The sequence below is a fragment of the Onychomys torridus genome, chromosome 2 (genome assembly GCF_903995425.1).
Source record: "Onychomys torridus chromosome 2, mOncTor1.1, whole genome shotgun sequence".
Classification (NCBI taxonomy): Eukaryota; Metazoa; Chordata; class Mammalia; order Rodentia; family Cricetidae; genus Onychomys; species Onychomys torridus.
This window is the reverse complement of record NC_050444.1, coordinates 119,015,860-119,037,185: the sequence shown is the minus strand read 5'-3', so window position 1 is coordinate 119,037,185 and position 21,326 is coordinate 119,015,860. Positions and strand designations below refer to the sequence as shown.

Below are 21,326 nucleotides of genomic sequence, written 5' to 3'. Positions count from 1 at the left end.
CTGCCTCCCAAGTGCTGGGATTAACCTTATCTAAGGAGCTGTTTAGCACAGTTCCCATCCTTTCTGAATCTCTTTCTGGAGAGGGTCCGACTGGATGGTTTCTAAGATGAACATTAAGGATGAAAGTAAGAAAAAAATGGCTCTGGGGGAGCGAAAATTGGCCTTAGTTACCTGCAGATCCACGTTGCTAAACAAACAAACAAACAAACAAACAAACAAACAAACAAACAAACAAACAAGCTCTTTATTTAAGGACTCAGCAGAAGTTCGGACCCGAAGAGTCTGTATAGGACTTATCGCTACAAGTAAACAAGTATGAAGGAGGCAGACGGACACACTAGTTCACACAAAATGTTAATGTAGCTACAAAGCATCTAGAATGTCCTGAGGCAGCATCGGAGACCGGAGCCAGGACTGTGAGGGAGGTTTGGTCCCCAGACGAGGGGCGTGGCTGGGACCGCTCAGGATTGCTAGGATCCCTGAAGTTAAAATTAAGGGGTTATTCTGAGGTGGTGGAAGTAGGAGGGGCGCCGAGACTAGGCGCAGAGTTCTGTGCCGGGGCTTGGAGACTACGTGAACGAAGTTTGAGTGACAGGAATTAAGACCAGTAGAGTCCGGGCTCTGAGCGGCGGAGGCGCGAACAATCCCGCGGAGGCGGGGTTCTGCCAGACGAAGCAGGATCGGCGCAGTAGGGGCGGGGCTCCGAGAACTGGGGGCGGAGTTATAAGTCCGCGAAGTGTGGAGAGACGCCTGGGGATGGTCTCCTTGGGCTGGACCAGCACAGGAAGTGCTGAGAGCCTGTAGGGAAGGATCTGGCCGCATTGGGCGTAAGGTTATGAGTGGCAGAAGCCCAAACCAGTAGGAATCGGGTTCTGCATGGTGGGGCGGGTTGTGTCCTCTGGGGGCGGGGCTCCGCGAGCTGAGGGTGGAGCCCCCAGGGATCAGGGGCGGGACCTATTTGGAGGGGTGGGCTCAGGCCTCGAGGGCGGGGCTCCGCGAACGGGATAGGGGGGGACGGAGGAGGAGCCTAAAACAACAGGAGGCGGGTCCTGTTGAAGGGGCGGGGTCACGCTGGCTGAGGGCGGGGATAATGTCATCAAGGGCGGACCCTGTGAGTCCGGGCGGGTCCCGGATTCGCATGCCAGCCCTTGCTAGTCTGGGTGGGGGCGGCTTTTGGAGGAAGCCGGAAGCAGCGACGGCCTCAGCTCCAGAGACATGGCGGGCGTTAAAGGTACACCGCGACCCCCGCCCGCGGCTGGTGGTTGGGGTTGCTCCGGCTCCTAGCTGTGCGGCTCCCAGCTTGCTGAACGTGCCGGTGCTTGCAGACCCCGGCCTCCCAGTGCGCTGCAGCGGTGTTTCGCGGACCCTGTAAATGCTCTTGCCCACGCCCGCCAGACCCCTGGCAGAGGCTTCTCCTGTGGGCTGTGCATTCCCCCGTCGCCTCCTGGGCTTCTCAGTTCCCCACGGGTCACTCCAGGGCCCCACATCCTCACCTTCCTGCTCCTCCGCAGTTTCCTGTGGCTTACAGAGGAGCCTTTGTCTCCAGGCTGGGTGTTGGAAACTTGGTTCTGTTGTTCCTTACGATTGTCTCGATGGGCAGAATCAATTTCGGGCGTGTGGCAGTGAAAAGTAACCAGAAACACTATTCGTCGCAGCCTGGGGGCTGTGATTAGATGGGATTTTAACAAGACTTTGAGTGTTTTCTCTAACTCGACTATGAACAGACAAAGCAGTGGGTGTGCTGTTTGTGTTTTTGAATGATGATAAAAGAGGGCACCGAGATGACCACCCTGATCTGTATGAATGCAAAGCAATGGGGGTCTGAGTGGGGACGTAGTTATTGGAAGGCTTCCTGATTGGATTTCTGATCATCTGCACAAAGTAGACTAACTTGTCTCTGTTGGACTTCCTTTCCTTAAAAACTGTCCACCAAGACCTTCCCATTTACCAACTTGTGTACAGATGGGCACAGTGTATATGCATGTGTACTTGTGGGTGCACTACGAATGTGTCTGTGTGAGCAGCAGTAACAGACATACCTTATCATTTCTGGAGGACTTTCCTACTCCATATCAGCTGAGTAAACGTGGTTTTTTTCTTGGGCAGTGTCCACTGTATAATGTATCCATTTGAAAGCAGTGCAGAAAACAGGGAAAATGGTGTCTCGCCACTACAGTGTGTTTGGTCATGACCACAAAGTACAAAATAGTACCAGTAGTTTATGTGTGATCGTGCTAGAAATCACATAGTGAAAAGGAACTCAGGCTATTCAGTGGACAAGAACTAAGCAAAGTAAAAAAAAATGTGGGTAATTCAACTGTTACTGAGAACTGTATTGGAGACTTAGGATAAAAGATAAAGGAGAAATTTTTACTGAGTTGACGGCTTCAGATAATTATATTGCTGTGTAAGTAAATGAGGTGTGCTCAGACACAGTTGGGAACATAGAGATAATATGTTGGGGTGAATCATGTCCCTCCAAAGATATGTTCAAGTTGTAACTCCCTAGTGGCAAATAAGGGTGTGACCTTATTTGCAAACAGCAGATGTTAATCAGCCGAAGGTAGTATTTACTGCCTTGCACGATGCCCTTCAGATAACAGAAATTTGTGCATGAAGACATACAGGGAAAGCACCACTTAAGAACAGAAGTGGAGGGCTACAAGATGGCGTAGTACAGTGATCCTCAACCTGCCTAATGCTAGAAGGACCCTTCCTTATGTTGTGGTAACCCTCAACCCTCAAATTATTTTCATTGCTACTTACTAACTGTAATGTTGCCATTGTTATGAATTGTAATGTAAATATCTGTGCTTTCTAATGATCTTAGGTGACCCTGTGAAAAGGGTCCTTTCATCTCCCAAAGGGGTCATGACCCACAGTTTGAGAACCACTGGCTTAATAGGCAAGGCACTTTCTGCCAAACCTTAAGACCCAAGTTTGATCCCTGGGACCTACATGGTGAAAGGAGAGAACCAACTCTTACTTCCACACATGTCCATGTACTATGGCACACTCCCATATATAGGTAGATAAACTTAAGTAAATAATTAAAAAAAAAAAAAACAGTAATAGAAATTGGAATGGTATAGCTGCAAGCCGGTAGTACTGGCCCTGGGTGTCAGGCAAGGAAACTCGTTCCTTATAGACTTCAGAAAGAGAACGGCACGGGCGACACCTTGATTCCAGAACTAAGAGAATTATTTTCTCTTGTTCTCAGTCACCCAGTTTGTGGTAGTTTGTTGTATAGCCAGCGTGGATGACCACTCCTCGATGGGGCAGGTGACAGAAGAGGAAGTTCTTCTGCTGAATTTATAGGGCCCCGTTAGGGTGCGGTTGAGACCAGAATATATTCCAGCTGGACAGAACATCTGACTAGGCCAGAGGCCGTGAAAGGACACATCTTCTTTTCTTGTTCTCAGGGACTTGGAGGGGGAGGGGCAAGGGTTGAAGCTGGAGATGTTCGGAGTGAGACTGTCTGTCGTGAGGCTCTAGCGAGATGGAGCAGTTTGCAGGCTGTGACCAAACACACAGGCAGCTGATCATCTGTACGGAGGAAGGCTAGGAAGAGGCTCAGTTGGCAGCAGGAGGAGAGCATAAGGGTTGCTCTACACAGTAGCAAAGAGTTCAAGAGAAGACGGTCGTTTTGAGTGAGGTCTGGTAAAATGAGTTACGTTGATTAGCTATGGTTTCAGCCCTCTAAAACTGGTCTTCAGGGTAAGATGAAGCATGTGTTTAAAAGGGTGGGAATGGAAGGCCATTTTACATGTTGGATTTGAGGTCCTTATTGGCTTTGGCTCTATGGGCACAGTAATCTAGATTAGAAATAGAGTTCTTAGGATCTGCTGTGCGATGGAGCCTTGGATGTGGCTGGGCCCTTGTTCTGGGAGCTTGGGGTTGAACTGAGCTTCTCAGCAGTGAAGTGTGAAGTGAAAAGAGATGGACTTGAATTGTTGGTTAGCTCCTACTGAAATTTAAGAAATGGCCCCAAGCTGGCAAGATGGCTCAGCAGATGCTAGCTCTGCAAGCTGAGGGATCTCAGCTCAATCCCAGGAACCCATGGGAAGGTGGGAGGAGAGAACTGACTTCACAAGGTTGTCTTTACATGTGCTGTGGCACATATACCTGCCCCCCCCCCCATACACATCATTCTTACACATAATTTAAAAAGAGAGGAAGTAGGCAGAGAATGCAATTCCTGAATACACACACACACACACACACACACACACACACACGGCTTAAAGGCACTGAGCAGTAATATGGTTGTGAACTTTGAGATGATTTTGGAACAGAAAGAAGAAGTAAGTCTGTGGTTCACATGCTGTAGGTTCCTGGAAGAGAGAACTTTGCAGGCAGTCTGTCACAGAGGAACAGGGTAAGGCTATGAGGAAAGGGGCAGGCAACTTCTAAACTCACAGACATTTGTCCATTAAAAATACCATATTAGGGCTGGAGGGATGGCTCAGGGGTTAAGAGCACTGTCTGTTCTTCCAGAGGACCCAGGTTCAATTCCCAGCACCCACGTGGCAGCTCACAACTGTCTATAACTCCTGTTCCAGGGGATCTGACACTCTCACACAGACATGAATGCAGACAAAACACCAATGTACAAAAAAATTCTAAAAAATAAATTATTTTTAAAAACGCCATATTAGTAGAAAAAGATAGACACTAAGATAGAAATTCCTTCCTCATCCCCTGACATCTGTATTCATCCAGGTTTCCTGGAAAGCATAATGGTTTCTTTCTATTGAACACTCTCTCTAAATCTCTTAATAAAAGAAGGCAATTAAAAAAAAAAAACTTGTTTAGGGGCTGGAGACATGGCTCAGTGGTTAAGAACACTGACTGTTCTTCCAGAAGACCCAGGTTTAGTTCCCAGCAACCACATGGTGGCTCACCACTGTCTGTAACTCCAGTTCTAGGGATTAGACACCCTTATACAGGCAGAATACCAGTGCACATGAAAATAAATAAAAATTTAAAAAACAGTCCTCATTAGACAGTGACTAATTATATTAGGGATTTTAAGAAAGTCTGGATCCTGTGCTTCTGATTTATTATTTTATCCAATAACTGGGTGAGTGGAGAGCTGCCATAGCTAGCTAGCATCGGTTGAGCCCCTTTCGTCGAGCACCATGTATAGATGATCCAATTTAATTTCCCAAAACCCCATGAAATGGGACCATCATTGCCATTTTACGGGTAAGAAACTAGGCTCAGAGAGGTCTAAGGTCGTGCAACCAGCTGGTTGCAGAATTGATATCTGAGACCCATTGGGTGACTGAGGGTTAACCTGAAGGGCTGTCACAGAGCAAAGTGGAAAGGGCAGACATGTTCTGATGTGAGTATCCAGTGTGTGTGGGGATTTATACAGTGGCCACTGCTGGGGATCGTTTCCTATGAAGGCATATTGTGAGTTCCCCTCACTGGTGTTGACAATCCTGGCACATGTAGAGAGAACCCATGTGGTAGGCAGGGCCAAGTTGCTGGAGTGGCTAGAGAGCTTTCCACCTTTGGTTTTAAAGTGGTAGACAGAGGCCATTGCCATTCTCACTGTGGGCTATTGGACCAAATGGACCACAGACTGGGTAGTTTAAATGACTTAATCCTGAGTATTAGAGGCCAGGAAGTCCAGGAACCAGGAGCAGACAGAGTGAAAAAGAGAAGTTTCTTTCTCTTGTGATAAAGACACTGGTCCTGTCAAAAGAACTCTACAATCATGCTCTCGTCTCAGTATATTGACTTCCTGAATGTATGGCTATGCGTGCCTATTATCCCAGCTCTTGAGCTGTGGAGGCAGGAGATCTCAAGTTGGAAGCCAGCTTGGACTACATTGTTTTAAAGAAAACAAACCCAAAGGCCTCACTTCTTAAGACCATCTCACTAGGAGTTATGATTTCAAATATGTGAATTTAAAAGGTACACAGACATTCAGCCACATAGTAGTTCTCACTGGATAGTCAGATGTAACATCAATTAATGACGTAAGTAAATTGCTACATTTGCTTAAATTTGTGACCTCTTGTAATGAGTATTTTTCTGTCTCACCAGCCAGCTCCCAAATAATGACACAGAGACTTCTTATTAATTATGAAAGCTCGGTCTATATCTTAGGCTTGTTCCTAACTAGCTCTTATAACCGACATTAACCCATTTATATAACCTATGTACTATCATGTTGCATCACCCTCTTTCATTTTGCACCTCCTGTTTCCTCTCCATGTCTCCAGGCATCTCCCATGTGCCTAGATTCCTCCTCCTCTTCCTTTCTCTCCCCAGAAATCCAGCCTGAACCTCCTGTCTAGCTATAGGCCGTCCAGCTTTTTATTACCACAATCACAGCAATACTCCTGCACACAGGGTACGAATACCCCACAACAACCTCTCCTTAAATTTCACTTAGAAAAAATGTATGTGAGTGTGCACATACAGCACACCTGTGGAGGTTAGAAGATAGCCTGCAGGAGTTGGTTTTCTCCTTCCACAGTGTGGGTCCTGGAGATTGAACTCAGCTCATCAGGCTTGGCAGCAGGGGCCTTTATCTGCTGAGCCGACCTGCCAGCCATGTGTTACTGAGATATATTCAGATAGCATAAACTCAGCCTTTTTAAATGTAAAATTCTGTTGACTTTATCATATTCATAAGGTCGTGCTGCCTCCACTGCCGTCTATTCCTAGGACATTTGCCATCCCTTAGACAAAACTCTGCACCTATTAGTGGTTCCTGGCCCCCTCTCCCCAAACAACCATTGATTAGAACCTTTAACATTTCCGTGTGTTTTCCACAGCTCTCGTGGCACTATCCTTCAGCGGGGCTATTGGGCTGACTTTTCTCATGCTGGGATGTGCCTTGGAGGACTATGGGTAAGTTGTTTGAAAAAGGAGTTACTGTGTGTGTGTGTGTGTGTGTGTGTGTGTGTGTGTGTGTGTGTGTGAGTGTGTGTACATGCATGTGTATGCAGGTATTTGTGGAGGTGATGTGTCTTCCAGTCTCTTCTCTACCTTATTTTCTTTTTTCTCACCTTATTGTTTTGAGACAGGGTCTCTAAGTGAACCTGGAGCTTGCTCATTTGGTTAGACTGGCCAACAAGCTATGTGGATCCTTCTGTCCCCAGTGCCCCCATCACACCCCAAGTGCTGGGATTACAGGTGTACACTACTGCATCAGGCCTTTTACATGACTGCTAGGGATTGAACTCTGGTCTTTGTGTTTGTACAGTGAGCACTTTATCTACTGAGCTATTTCTCCAGCTCTTAAAGTAACTTCTCTGTTACTCTCACTGTCAAAGTCTGATCACTGTGGCCCATGCTGTGATGCACCAGTTGGTGAAGTCTACATTAGGAATTCAGCCCCTTCAGGCACCAGTGTATTTATGTAGAGAAAAACTCCTTTAAAAAAATGGGTGTATTAATTTAATAACCATTGTTAAGCTCTGAGCCTGAAGCAGCTGGGGTTGTGAGCATGCGTCCTGCCCACAGGGGCTTGCAGTTGAAGTCCTGAGAGAGAGACAGACAATTAACAAGAGTGTAGAGACAGTGGGAGCTCAGAGAGCGGACCTGAGCATTTCTCCTGAGCCAAGATTTAGTGGATGAGAGAGACATTCTCTGCATCAGAGGCATAGGGAGCAGTCAGTAGCCTTTGTACTGTACCCACTAAAGGAGGGTTAACCTAGCATGTAGAGCCAGTTCTTTGGGGCTTGGTATGCCCTGTGGAGGAGGTTGGATATGTGTCCAGACAACAGGAGCTGGGAAAACATATCATGAGGCCAGTTAGGAACTGGTGACAGAGACTGTAATCCGATGGATCCTGAGGGACCACTGTCAGAGATGTAGGAAAACTGGGGCCGTGGAAATGGAAGGGAATGGCCTGTGTAGGTGACAGTAGGTTTTATTTACTAATATCAGGGCTTAGGCAAGTTCCTGCCAGCTTGAATGAGTAGTGAGTGGTTTGAATGCCTGACCTAAACATGTGCGACTGAGACCAGCTGGAACTGGTTTTTGCGACCTCTGTCTTAGGCTTTCTATTGCTGGGATAAAACACCATGACTGAAAGCAGCCTAGGGAGAAAGGCTTTATTTCAGCTTTCAGTTGTAGTCCATCATGAAGGGGAGTCAGGGCAGGAACTCAAGGCAGGAACTGAAGCAGAGGCTGCGAGGAATCCTGCTTACTGGCTTGCTCCTCATTGCTTGCTTTCTTACACACCTCAGGACCACTTGCTCAGGGTGGCACCACACACACACAGTGGGCTGGGCCTTCTGTATCAATCATAAATCAAGAAAATGCCCCACAGGCTAACCTATAGGCCAGTCTTATGGAGGTATTTTCTCAAGTGAGGTTCCTTCTTCTCAGATGAGTCTAGTTTGGGTCAAGTTGGCAAAAAACTAACCAGGAAAACATTGCTGAGTTCAAATCTACCATGGAGTTAGAAGTGATTACATACATTATTTAAACATGATGTTAGCACACACATTTGTTCAGAGTTTTCACAGCCAATACTGTATTCTGGTTTAGGGATATGTTGTTCCCCTTCCTGCCTGGGAAAAGAAAGCCTGGGATGGTGAAAACCTGGATGACTGTACAGCAGGACATGGCAGACGTGGATGTGGCCCTCTGCTCTGACTCTTGGCCAAGGCGCTGCCTGTCATTCCATGACTAATGGAGTCCAGGTGTTTGAATTCTCTGTAATGTACCATGTCTCCGTAAGATGAACAGCACACATTGCTGCCACCCCAGAGAGACTCATTTTATGCCTTTGTGTCAGTATCTTGGGACTTCATCTGCATCAGAAGCTGGCAAACTGGCCAGTGTAGCTGTTGCCCGCTTCTGTGGGTCAGGCTTTGTTGGGAACACAGTCAGTACTTTTGTGCCACAGTGGCAGACTGTAGAGGTGACGGAGACCTGAGGTTGCTTGGCCACTCATGGTCTGTATTTGGTCTTTTACAGAAAAGAGTTGGCCAGTCTTTGGACTTCCCATTTTGTAAACCACGTTATATTTAAATGTTAAATTTTGTATATGAAAAGACTTCTCTTGCCAGAGGCCTGCTCTGCATGAGGACAGTCTCTTCGAGTATGCCTCAGAAAACTGTCACTGACAGTTAGGTAACCTCCTCTGTAGCTTGTTCCTCGCTGTCTTTGTCCTGATATTACCTAGCAGCCCCTTGTAACAATACTTTCTGGAATATAGTCTAATAACCTCTGTAGTTTCAAATGAGGAGCCTGCATTCGTTGTTTCCATCCTGAGTCTGCTTGCTGAAGGAACACTCCCTTCTTGCTTCCTGGTTATCACCCCAACTTCCTACACCCTTCACCCCAGGGGTTCTTGCTGTGTGGGTGGATCTGCATGATTGCCGTTGGGTGATGGTGTGTGTTACTGTGCCATGTGTTTATGATGATGACTGGCTGGTGTGTTTCTCTTTAATGGGTGTCTAACCGAAGGCGACCAGGATGATAGATTATTTTGAAAGTATTTCTAGGGAAAACACAATTGTAAATTCAGTGGCCATTCTTAACACCTGCAGATGGTTTTGCTCCTTTGTGTGAGATTATACTTGTAATCTACTGTAATAAAAGGTGGTGTTGGGTACATACAGTGAGCATATGTGCATTTTCATTCCTTCATTCCTAAAATCTTTTGTTCTTTTTCCCACCTGCTTGACAAGTGTAAGTGGAACGTCCCATTCAGGGCTCTGGAGATAAATGGAGATTGACTATGACAAATCACAGCTTTGTTCTAGTGAGCACAAAGATACCAAATGGTGCTGTGCAGAAAGCTAGAAAGGGGTGTTGTAGGCAAGGGTCACTGGGGTCACCTTCGGGAAGGGGTGTCCAGCTTAGACTGCAGTGCAGGTCAGAGCCCAAGGCAAGCTTGAGGCCAGAGTGAGCCAGGAGCAAGGAGAAGGCTGCTGTGGCTACGGGTTAAAAGAATGAGGGTGGGGTGGTCCGGAATGAATTGAAGAAATGGAAAACAGCACATGTGGAACCTGGTTTGTGTTTCATTTTAAATCATTGGACGCTTTCATGCATGCATGCATGCATGCATGTAAAAGATGTTCATGAAACTAGCGTGCATAAGCCACTGTACTGTGTTCGAGAGAGAAAGCAGCTGGCTTTTTAAGATCCTGTCCTTGGAGGTGCTGATCATGGCCAGCTGTACAGCTCAGTGGTAGAGTTCTTGCCAGCTTGTACAAAGTCCTGGGTTCAGTAATGCAAAAAAAACTGCAGGTCTGTAGTATAATACTCTATAGTTGTTTCTTAACATAATATAAACTGCATATGTACTAGAGAATAAGTAATAGTTTTCTAACTATATGTGTGCCTGGTAGAAATATTTTCATGATGTAATATTCATGGTTGATTAATGTTTTTACTTAAACATGTAAACTAATGATAATGAAACAGCAATATGCCTTTGAGTTAAGATGTAACATTTCTTTTGGGTTTCATCTTGGTTCCACCGAGGACAGCGTTTACTGGCCCCTGTTCGTCTTGATTTTCTACGTCATCTCCCCCATTCCCTACTTCATTGCCAAAAGGGTCACATATGACTCCGATGCGACCAGCAGTGCCTGTCGGGAGCTGGCATATTTCTTCACTACTGGGATTGTTGTTTCTGCCTTTGGATTTCCTGTTATCCTTGCTCGCGTGGCTGTGGTGAGTTCTGTTCTCTATTGTTTCAGTCGGCCATCAGCGTTTGTTTCAAAGGCCTGTGTCTGAGACCTCAAGTTCATTTTCATTGCTTCAGCTTTCCATGAAGCCAGCTGTGGTTTGCGTTTCTCTCTCCTCCTTGAGATTCATCAGTGTCTTGGTCACATTTTCAGAATGCTTTCTTTGTCTCTTACAACTTTTAGTCCAATCTATGACTTCTTGCTTTTCCCACATTAGCCATTCTTTTCAATCATTCTTAGATTCCTGCCTCTTATACCACAGGGCAATCCGTAGAGATGATAGAAATGATGCTTCTCCAATCAGAAAATGAAGGTCTTATCAAATTGGAACTAGGAACTTACTTCTCAGTACTCTGGTAGATACTGAGCAGTATCTAGTGAGTGACATTACCACAGCCATTGTTGGCTTTTTTTTTTTTTTTTTTTTTGCATGTAAAACATTGTGGGTATAATTTATTCAGTTTCTTGATGTTCTCTGACACTCCCACTCCTTGTTTTTATTCTGCCAACCACATTGGCTATCCAACATGCGCAAATATGTACAAATCTTATTTACTTATTCAGCATTAAATACCATTTATGAAAGGCCAGGATTAAAAATTCTGTGCTGTCAGCACTCAAAGAATACGATGCTGCCCTGATGAGGATCTATGCTAAGGTATACTATGTATGAGGAGGGAAATTGGTAAGAATACCACAGGAGTACCACGAAGAGAGAAATGCCAGCTGCTGGTTGATGTGGGCCTCTAAAGCCAAATAGGATTTTGATTAAAGCAGAGAAGGCTGTTGGAATGGCACCTGGATATGAAAATGCACTGTGTGAATAAAGAACAGTGCGGTATGATGAAGCAAAAAGGAGGCACCGAGAGTAAGGCCACAAATGTCCTTGAGGCCTACTGAGCCAGATACCCGCTAATGCTGCGCCAGCTGGAACTTTCCTTAAGCCATGAGGCTCTCTGAACTCTGAACACGAGGTGGCCGTGGCCTCCTTCTCCTGCCTTAAGTGTTTGTATATGCGCTTTCAGCACTGTGCTTGCGTTTGGGGAAGAAACTTTCCTTGGTATTATTTCTCTTGGTTCATTTGAAGTCAAAAGGGAAAAAAATGCCCACTAGAGGGTACTCTCATCCCCAGATGTGCCTCCAGGAAACCAGCTGCCCAGCTGGAATGCCGCTTTCGTTTAGATGCAGATTATTGTTTAAAAGTATGCCTTGCCTCGGAAAGAAGCAAACAGATGCTTAGCATTTTCAGTTCTTGTTCTCTGTGAAAGAGGTTGATGCATGCAGAGAGCATTTGCGCCTAATGTTGTAATTGGATCATCAATAATCTTGCTTCTGTGTGTCTTGCTTGAGGTAGTCATTGTCAACTAAAAACAGGGACGATGTAAAGGATGATACCAGACTTAATTAACAAGCACCGTGGAATCAGCTAAACTAATGGCTGAGAAGTTCACTGTCCCCCACCCATGATGTGACTCAGCCTGTGGCAGCCTTGGTCATGTTTCAGTGGGGGTTTCTGGAGCAGAGAATAAGAGATTTACAGAGTAGAGTCTGAAGGTGACTTACCCCTTCTCTTGTGTTTCAGATCAAGTGGGGAGCCTGTGGCCTCGTGCTGGCTGGCAACGCTGTCATTTTCCTCACAATTCAAGGCTTTTTCCTCGTCTTTGGAAGAGGAGATGATTTCAGTTGGGAACAGTGGTAGCACTTTATTCTGATGGGAAGCATTGAGTTTCTTAGAATTTGTACTGTACGTACATCTGTGCACATGTGGTCTTTTCTTGTGGATTTTAATATGCTGAGTTTTTTATACCTTTATATCATAATCACCTTAGGGAAGATGTTGTAAACAAAAGATGAGTTCTATTCCTAGCAGATAGCTCACTCCATTGATTCACATTTTGCTTGGGATATACTTGGGTACTCAGAGACACTGGGACAGATCTGTGACAGCCCAGACAGAGTTGGCATTCTCTCTATACACTGGAGCTCCAGCTCAGAGTGAGTCGCATCCACACTGTGCTGGCAGCTTACAGGGGATGTGGGGTCTGAAGCCCCATTAGACTGGTTGCGTCTGATGAGATGCCACACTTGTCACATGCCTGTAGAAGTCTGAGAAGCTTGGTTGTAGAGGAATCAGCGTCATGTCTAGCTCACTGTCCTCCCCTGGGCACAACACTTAACCTCTCTGGGTGTTGCATGCCCATTACCTGCCCCGTGTTAAGAATAAGTTCAGACTCCTGGTGTTTCTAAAATGTTTAAACTTATATTTGAGATGTTCCTCAAATTTGGGGGGAGGACCTGGGTAGGGCGTGGCGGTGCACACTTTTAATCCCAGTACTCAGGAGGCAGAAGCAGGTGGATCTCTGTGAGTTTGAGGCTAGCCTGGTCTACAAAGTGAGTTCCAGGATAGCCAAGGCTACATAGAGAAACTCTGTCTGGAAAAGCCAAAAGAAACCAAACCAAACCAAAACCCAAACAACAACAAAATGGGGGAGCCTGTTCTTAAGAGGGAACAAATCAACCCTCACATCATTTAAAGGACCATGTCTGTTGCACAGAATAAGTTACAAAATAACCCAAAAGCCCTGTCGCTGACACCCCCCCCCCCCTATAGCAGGTCCCTGCTTAAATGGAGGGGCAGACAGACAATTCTTTGAAATTTCCCTTTAAAACTTTGTGCTTCCTGCCCCTTTCCAGTGTCTCCCATCCCCCACTCTCCATCATTCCCTTTCCGGGCCTGCTGGTTCTGACCTCCCCTCGATGCGATGCATATGAGCATCAAGAGCAAGCAGAGGCTTATGGCTTCTTTGGATTTACATGTTGGTGAACTTTCCCTCTTTGTGTGGAACTTGATGTCACTTCCACAGGAAACACAGGATCCATGTTGGTTCTTATAAACAGTTTTTCTAGCTCATCCTTTTTATCTGCAACCTGTCAGGAGAAGGAGGTGAAGACAGTCACCTCATCAGGATGCCGTCAGTGGTGTTTAAGCATTAATGTCAGTAGCTGGTGAGTGTCCAGCATTCGATCTTTGAGGCTTGTGTTCTGAGGAATCAGCACACCCAGCTCGGGCTGGTGTGACACTGGGACCAGCAGATGGACAGACAGCGGACAGCGTGCAATGTTACTTTTTGGCCTTGTGCATGATATTATATGTATTTCAATATTTTGTGTACATATAGAATTGTTGTCATTTCTATTATTTACATTAGAAAAATTATTTAGATACTTGATCATTTTAACCAGCATTTTTAATCATGACTCTTGCTATTGTAATAAATTTGACTTTAAACACTGAAGGAGAGTTGTATTTCATGTCTTTTGTCTCATGTTACCTTGCTTAAAGGATGAGTGAGAATTTCTTGACATTGGAATGGGCAGTTTTGAGCAGTAATTTCTGTCTTAGAATAATAGTGGGGACTTCTGTGATACTGTTTTCAGTGTCTAGTTGTCTATAATAACTTTTCTTTCCCTCAGATGGCAATAACCATCAGTTTATCCTATTTATTTCAGAGGTGTGTTATAACACATCTCAAGTAACCATGATAACTTTAATATAGAAGATTAAAATGTTACTTTTTCCCCCTCCCCTTTCTCTTTTCAAGGTAGGAGCTTCCTCAGTAGCCCAGGCTACCCTCAAGCTTGTTTGATACTTCTGCCTCACCCTCCAGGTGAGTATTGTATGCCACAGCCCAGAGCTTGTGAGAGTACCTCCTGACACATTCTTGGTCACAGAAAAGCAAACAAGCAGTGCAGCTGTGTAGAGAAGCATAGTAATGTTTGGGGCAGTGCAAGCCATCCCCTCTTCAGGCCAAGGTTCTCATGTTCACAGGTGCTTATCTGCCCCCCACTAAGCACCCCATGTGTGTTTCTTACAGATGTCCAGACATCTACTTATTAGTTACCTCCTTGCTGAAGAATTTTCTAGAAGGTAAACTGTTTTATTATGTTAATGGCACCCTTGACACTCTAAAGGAGTTCTCAGATGATGTCACAAAACTGTGCTTTCTCATAGTTTACTAAATTAAAATTTGTATCCTAAGAGAACCAAAATATTTATGATACCAGGATTATCTAGGAATAGTAATGAATTATAGCCTGGACACATTATCCTGTAGATGAATGTTACTTGTGTATTTCTATTCTCTTCATTTTGCCTTGATAACTCCTTTATTTGCAAAAGCCCTAGCTTATGAATTATGATTTGCTTTCAAATGGCGAGGCTGCTAAGGTAGAGCAGTGGTGTTTAACCCAACTACGAAGCCAGAGATCTCTAGGTCTGCTTTTGGGTGTGTGACGTGATGAAAATGGAAAATTGTCAAGTAAAACTTGTCTCTTAACCCTTCAATGGAAGCTTTTATGCACATTATTAAGTTAAAAAGATTCTGTTGTGCTTTGGGATACTTTATATTTGGACAGGTTTGTTTTCCAGTGCTTTTGTCTGGACAACCTCAGTGTCAACCTGACTGGTTGCGACCTGCTCTTACTGTAGTTGAAGAGAAGCAGTCCTGGTTCTGGAAGCAGTGTCCGCCTGGAAGGAATCCAGACACTCATGACAACTGTCCTGGGGTAGTCTCCCTTGGAAGGTGGCAGACTTGGGTGCAGGTGGAGTGGCAAGATTAACCCAGACTGCTGTATGGAAGGGGTGGAGAGATTCACCAGTGGATAAAGAGCTTGCAACCCAAGTTTGAGAACAGGGTTCAGATCCTTGGCACTCATATAAACAGCTGGGCAGGCATGGTGGCCCACTAGGAATCATGGCACTTGGGATCTTGGAGGCAAGCTGGCTAGCTAGACTAGCTGAATTGGAAAGTGGAGAGCAGTGGAGGAAATGCATGACATAAATTTTCGCCTCTACATATACTTCCTCAAATCTGTGTCTGCATATGTGCATACACACACACACACACACACACACACACACACACACACACACGCCATGCGTGTGCACATACACACAGAGATAAAGTATGCTGTATTGAAAAAGGGACAAAAATCTAACCACAGAAAAGGCACACACAAATGTGAAGTGACACAGAAGGAACTGGGGATCTTCATGTTCTGTGCAGTAGGGAAGATCTGACCTGATGTTTATAAGTGCATTTAGGAACTGGATCACAAAGAAGTTATGTTTTCCCATCAGTCACATAGTTCAATTACTAGACACAAGTTTAGCAGCGCTAATGTGAGTATAAAAGGTCCACAAGAAAACTGTTCTCAAGGAAAACCAATAGGTGGCCATTTTGAAAGAATTGTCCATCCTAAGTCCTGGGAATACAGGAAGGGTGGAAGTCTCAAGACTGTCTCTCGGAGCACAGCACACTTTGGAGACTGCAGTGTGTCCCTTCAGTATTGATTGTCAGAAATGGGTGTTATGGCACTTCACACACTTGAAATTAATTTTTTTTTCCCCAGAGCTGAGGACTGAACCCAGGGCAGCGCTCTACCACTGAGCTAAATCCCCAACCCCCTGTTTTGGTTTTTTGTTTTGTTGTTGTTTTTTGAGACAGGGTTTCTCTGTAATTTTGGAGCCTTTCATGGTACTCACTCTGTAGCCCAGGCTGGCCTCAAACTTGGAGAGATCTGCCTGCCTCTGCCTCCCGAGTTCTGGGATTAAAGGTGTGCACACCACCGCCTGGCTCTATCCATTAATTTCAAAGCCGGGTGGTGGTGGCACATGACTTTAATCCCAGCACATGGGAGACAGAGGCAGACGGATTTCTCTGAGTTTGAGTTATAGAGCGAGATCTAGGACAGGCACCAAAACTACACAGAGAAACCATGTCTCGAAAAAACAAAAAAACCAAAACCAACAAAAAAAGAAATTGATAGTGAACTTATGCATTAGTTTTTCTTTCTCAGAATAATTCAATTATTAATTCCCAATGCCTTGGCTAAAATCTGTGCATCCCTGATGGTCATTCACTTTATAAGTTAAAGCATGAATGTACCCGTGCTTCTGTCCCAACACTTTCATTTCCTCTGTATCACCATATTGTGCCAGTTGCACAACTCTTGGAGCTCTCCACAAACTGTGCTTGATCCCCTGACACAACCACAGTTCACTTTGGTTAGAGAACAGCCTGCACTCCAACAAGCCAGGTTTGGTTATCTATCTTGTTTTTCTCCCCTCCTTGGGTTGTTTTGAGACAGGGTCTCTCTGTGGAGGTCTGGCTGTCCTCGAATTCACTCTGTGGATGAGGCAGTCTTCTAACTCACAGAGATCCTGATATGAAGTCACAACATGCCCACACGGTTGGGCTTGCCGGTGGACCGCCTAGTTATTTCCAGTTCAAAATAGCCATTTCCGGGTCAAACATCTTGTGCATGGGTAGGACTCTGTGGCTTTACATGGTTGCATAAAGCGCGCACACGGCCATGTAATCTATGCGCATGCGTGGAGTAGCTACATGCAGTCCTGTACGCATGCGCAGCCCACTCTTTAAAAAGCCGGCGCCATTTTGCACAGGTCTCTCCTCTTCTCTCCTCCTCTTTTCCTTTTCTCTTGACCATGTGGCCTGTCACGTCTGTCTCTTCCTATCCTATATTAATAAACAGCTCTTCTGTGGATTTGTCGTGTTCGGGACGTGTTCCTTGAGGGATAAGAGCGCCACCTAAATAACTAACAGATCCACCTGACTCTGCATCTGGAATGCTGGGATTAAAGGTATATGCCACCATGCCCAGTTTGGTCACCCACTTTTAATAAGCCAATTAAAAGAGCCAAATTAATAGTGAGATGCAAAAAAATAAAAAGAAGGAGGGAGACACACACACACACACACACACACACACACACAGAGAGAGAGAGAGAGAGAGAGAGAGAGAGAGAGAGAGAGCGCACAGGGCTACGTTGGGAAGAGGAACAAAGATCCAGTGATTTCCTTAAGTCCATCTTCTTCTGGGTCCTTACATGAAGTTTAGGTTTAAATGCATAATTAAACAGACTTGTCAAGGTGTGGTCATGTCCATCACTGTCTGTCCCAGTCTCTCCTCAGGGAAATCTGACATGTTACCAGCCGTGAGTGAAGTCTGTTTCAGGAGACAGTTTCCTCCTCTGCCACAACTGTGTACTCCATAAGGAGTAAACTTCAGCAGAACCTTTCCAGCTCTGCACTCACTGACTTGCTGATTTCATGCTGTCCCATTATATTAGTTACTTTTCGGTTGCTGTGACCAAACACCATGGCCTAGTCAACTTATAGAAGATTTTATTAGGGCTCATAGTCCCTAATGGTGGGGACCATATGGCCCCAGGCAGCAGTTATGGTGGCTGGAGCTGGATGGAAGCTGAGAGCTAGCTAGGATCTGTCTCAGACTACAAGCATAAAGCAGAGAGAGTGAACTGGAAATGGCCCATGGCTTTGAGACCTCAGTGACACGCTTCCTCCTGCAAGACTTCCCTGAACACCATCCCTAACTGGGGACTGAGCATTCACACAGTTGAGGCTATGAGGGACATCCTCATTCAAACCACCACTCTTGTCTTTGCCTTTTGGAGGCAGATGACACACATTCTACTTCTAGGACAAACTCCTCTGGCCCCCAGGATTGTATACACAGCTGGCAGTGCGTCCTGTTCATTGGAGTCTCGATGTGCAAAATGCAAAGTCAAGCTCCTGATTCTCCCTTAGTTTCTGGTTTCTTGGACTGAAGGACTTGAAATGTTTCAAAGCTTCTCTCTTTTTTTTTTTTTCTTTTGCCATCCCACAAAATTCACCCTCTAAAAGTATTTAGTCTGTCAGGTTTTGTATATTCAAAGAGCTCTGTGGCCACCAACTTCCATTTCAGAATGTGTTCGCTATCCCATGTGAAACGGCATATGCATTAGGAGTTACTCATTTTCCCTCCCCCCACCCTAGCAACTCTGGGAAATTTTGGGGCCCTAGAGCCTAGTTCTATAAGTAACAGGCATGCAACGGACCTGGAAAAGCATCCATGTGCTGCAGCTCCGTATTTAGGTGAGGTGGGAGGACTTAGCTCTCTGTTTTCTCTTGTCTCTTACCTCAACAAAGTAACTTGCATGTTTAGATAAATGGTTCTCAAAGTGGACATCCTCAGGGCCCTTCTACATTTATTTACATGGTTCTTTCCAGAGGCCATCTAAAAAGCGCCCCCCAGTGGCTACTAATGGAATGCATGGTAGCATATTCTGGGTTTTAGAAATTTCCAGAATTCATGTGCATGTTAAAATGTGCGTTTTCACAAATTGCCTTGTTTTCCACTTAGTTCTCCCTTCCCTGCTTTTTTCCAGTTATACCTGTTATGATATCTGTAAACCCATTATCCTAACAAGTGGTTATTTAAAAATTCTCCAAACAGGTTAAAAAACAAAATAGCCCCTGAGTTGCTGTTATGGTTTGAATATGAAGTGTTCTCCACAGTCTTGTACTGCGAACACTTTGTTCCCAGCTTGTGCTATTTGGGGAGGCTGGGGAAACTTGGGGGTGGGTGGGTAGGATCAACTTGGAGGATATAGGTCACTGGACATGGGCCCTTGGAGTATTTTAGCCCAGGCCCGTTCTCTCTGCTTCCTGTCCATCATGATGTGAACAGCTTCTGCAGCATCCCTGCACCAGCAGGCCCAGAAACCCAGAGCCAAGTCACCAAGGCCCGACCCCTGACACTGTGAGCCAATTCACAACACAAGAAGTAATTATTAACGCAGTTAGGAATTGAAGGTATGTGCAAGTTGGGACACTGGTTAGATCATGGTCACAGTGAAAAAGAGAGGCCTGAGAAGCCACCCATGGCGGTACCTAAGCTGTAATCCCAGCATTTGGGAAGCTGAGTCATGAAAATCATTCCCAGTGTAGACCACATACTATATTGTACATGGCAACTTCATACAACTTAACTGCCAATTGAGAAAATAAAGATGATGTGGCCAACACAAAAAGGACTCCTTTTGTTGATGAGTGGGCTTTTTTTTTTTTTTTTTTTTTTTTGTCATACTGGGTTTGTTGTTGTTTTGAGAGGGATAGAACATGAGATTGGATGAGTAGGAGGTAGGGAAGATCTGGGAGGTACTGGGAAGGAAAGGAATAGGATCAAAATACCTTGTATGAAAAAATTCTAATAAAAAATGAAATTCTACAATTTTCCTTTCTTTTTCTAATCAGATTAGTTGGTGGATCTATCCCCTCCCCCTCCCCCAAATAAAACTCCAAGGGATCAAAATGTGTTTCTAGCCTTCCGTGTTGTTTGAGACACCTTCTCTGTTGTTTGTTGCTGCATGTGTTAGGTCAGTTGGCCCATCCAGAGATGCTCCTTTTTCTGTCTCCCATCTCTCCTAGAGCACTAGATTTACCGATGGGTGTTACTGAGCCCATCTGTATGGGGCTTATGAGGATTTGAACCCAAGTTTTCCTGTTTGTATGACAAGTACATCTTCCCAACCCTCATATATTAGTCTTGATTCCTCTTTCTCCACCCTTATTCTCCTAACACATGAGCACCAGTCTTAGTCCAGAAAATTGGATGCAAAAATGTGATGGCTAATTTTCTATGTCTGCTCGATTAGGACATAATGATTAACTGTTGTTTTGGATGCATCTGTGAAGCATTTCTGTATGATATTATCATTTGATTAATTTGACCCAGGGAAATAGAGTTCCCTCTCCAAACCTGGTGACCTGAAAAAAAAAAAAAAAAAAAAAGCCAAGTAAATGAAAATTTTCTCCCTCTGCCTGACTCTTTTAGAGCTGGGGGCACTAGTCTTCTCTTGCCTTTGGACTTGGACTCAACTGAACTTACATCATTGACACTCTTGGTTCTCAACCTTTGGACTCAGATTGGGACTAGCCTTGGGTGTGTGTCTGTATATATCCTATATCTTGGCACATCTCAGTCTGTATAATCATATGATCTAGTTTTTCTAAAAAGTCAGTCTACCTATTATCTATCTATCTATCTATCTATCTATCTATCTATCTATCTATCATCTATCTCCTACCTATCTATCTTCTGTCTGTCTTCTACCATTCTAGTTGGCTCTTTCACTGGAGAACCTAGAGTTACATATTTTGTTTTCTTGCTTTTTTTTTTTTTAAATGTCACCTTATCTAACTTCAGTTTTATGCTTCCTGTTTTTATTAGATAATGAGAATTCCAATTGCAATTCTCCTGGCATTGAAACCTTGGACATCACAAAGAATCTAGACCTGAAGTCAAGGAACAGGCTTACAATCTTACTGATTTTCATCATTAGTTACCACTAAGATTCTCATGGCCTTAAATTATATGATTTCCACCTTGGGGGCCACTAAAAGCATCTCTGATAGGGCTTAAAACCATATACCTACTTCCCTTCTTAGATCTTGTCACTTTCCCAGGATATTTCAAAGGAGGAGGATGTGGTCTCCATTGCTTTGAGGATATTCAGATATGTATCTATCCAATGGATTGGACTCACTATTAAGATGTCAATTTTTCAAAAATTGATCTACAGATTCAATGCAACTCCAATCAAATTTCTAGGAAAAAAAATGGAGAAATGTACTAGCACTTGGGAGGCAGAGGTAGGCAGATCTCTGAGTTTGGTCTACAGAGTGACTTCCAGGATAGCCAGGGATGCACAGAGAAACCCTGTCTTGAAAAACCAAACAAACAAAACCCCCCAAAACAAACAAAAAATGGAAAGAAAGAAATTAATATATT

At 44.7% G+C, this 21,326-nt stretch overlaps 1 protein-coding gene across 1 annotated transcript; it reads left to right on the top strand.

Annotated features, from left to right (window-relative positions):
* The first annotated feature begins 1,109 nt into the window (after positions 1–1,109).
* On the top strand, positions 1,110–13,033 carry Leprot. The gene is made up of 4 exons (XM_036177072.1): positions 1,110–1,231; positions 6,795–6,870; positions 10,470–10,656; positions 12,253–13,033. Exons 1-4 carry the CDS (start codon positions 1,216–1,218, stop codon positions 12,367–12,369), a joined length of 396 nt encoding a protein of 131 aa, XP_036032965.1. The 5' UTR covers positions 1,110–1,215; the 3' UTR covers positions 12,370–13,033.
* Positions 13,034–21,326: the final 8,293 nt, after the last annotated feature.

Excerpts from the sequence above, each read along its gene's own strand:
- Leprot (XM_036177072.1), top strand. Across the intron at positions 6,871-10,469 it reads TGTGCCTTGGAGGACTATGG|CGTTTACTGGCCCCTGTTCG; the intron begins GTAAGTTGTTTG and ends CACCGAGGACAG. Across the intron at positions 10,657-12,252 it reads TCCTTGCTCGCGTGGCTGTG|ATCAAGTGGGGAGCCTGTGG; the intron begins GTGAGTTCTGTT and ends CTTGTGTTTCAG.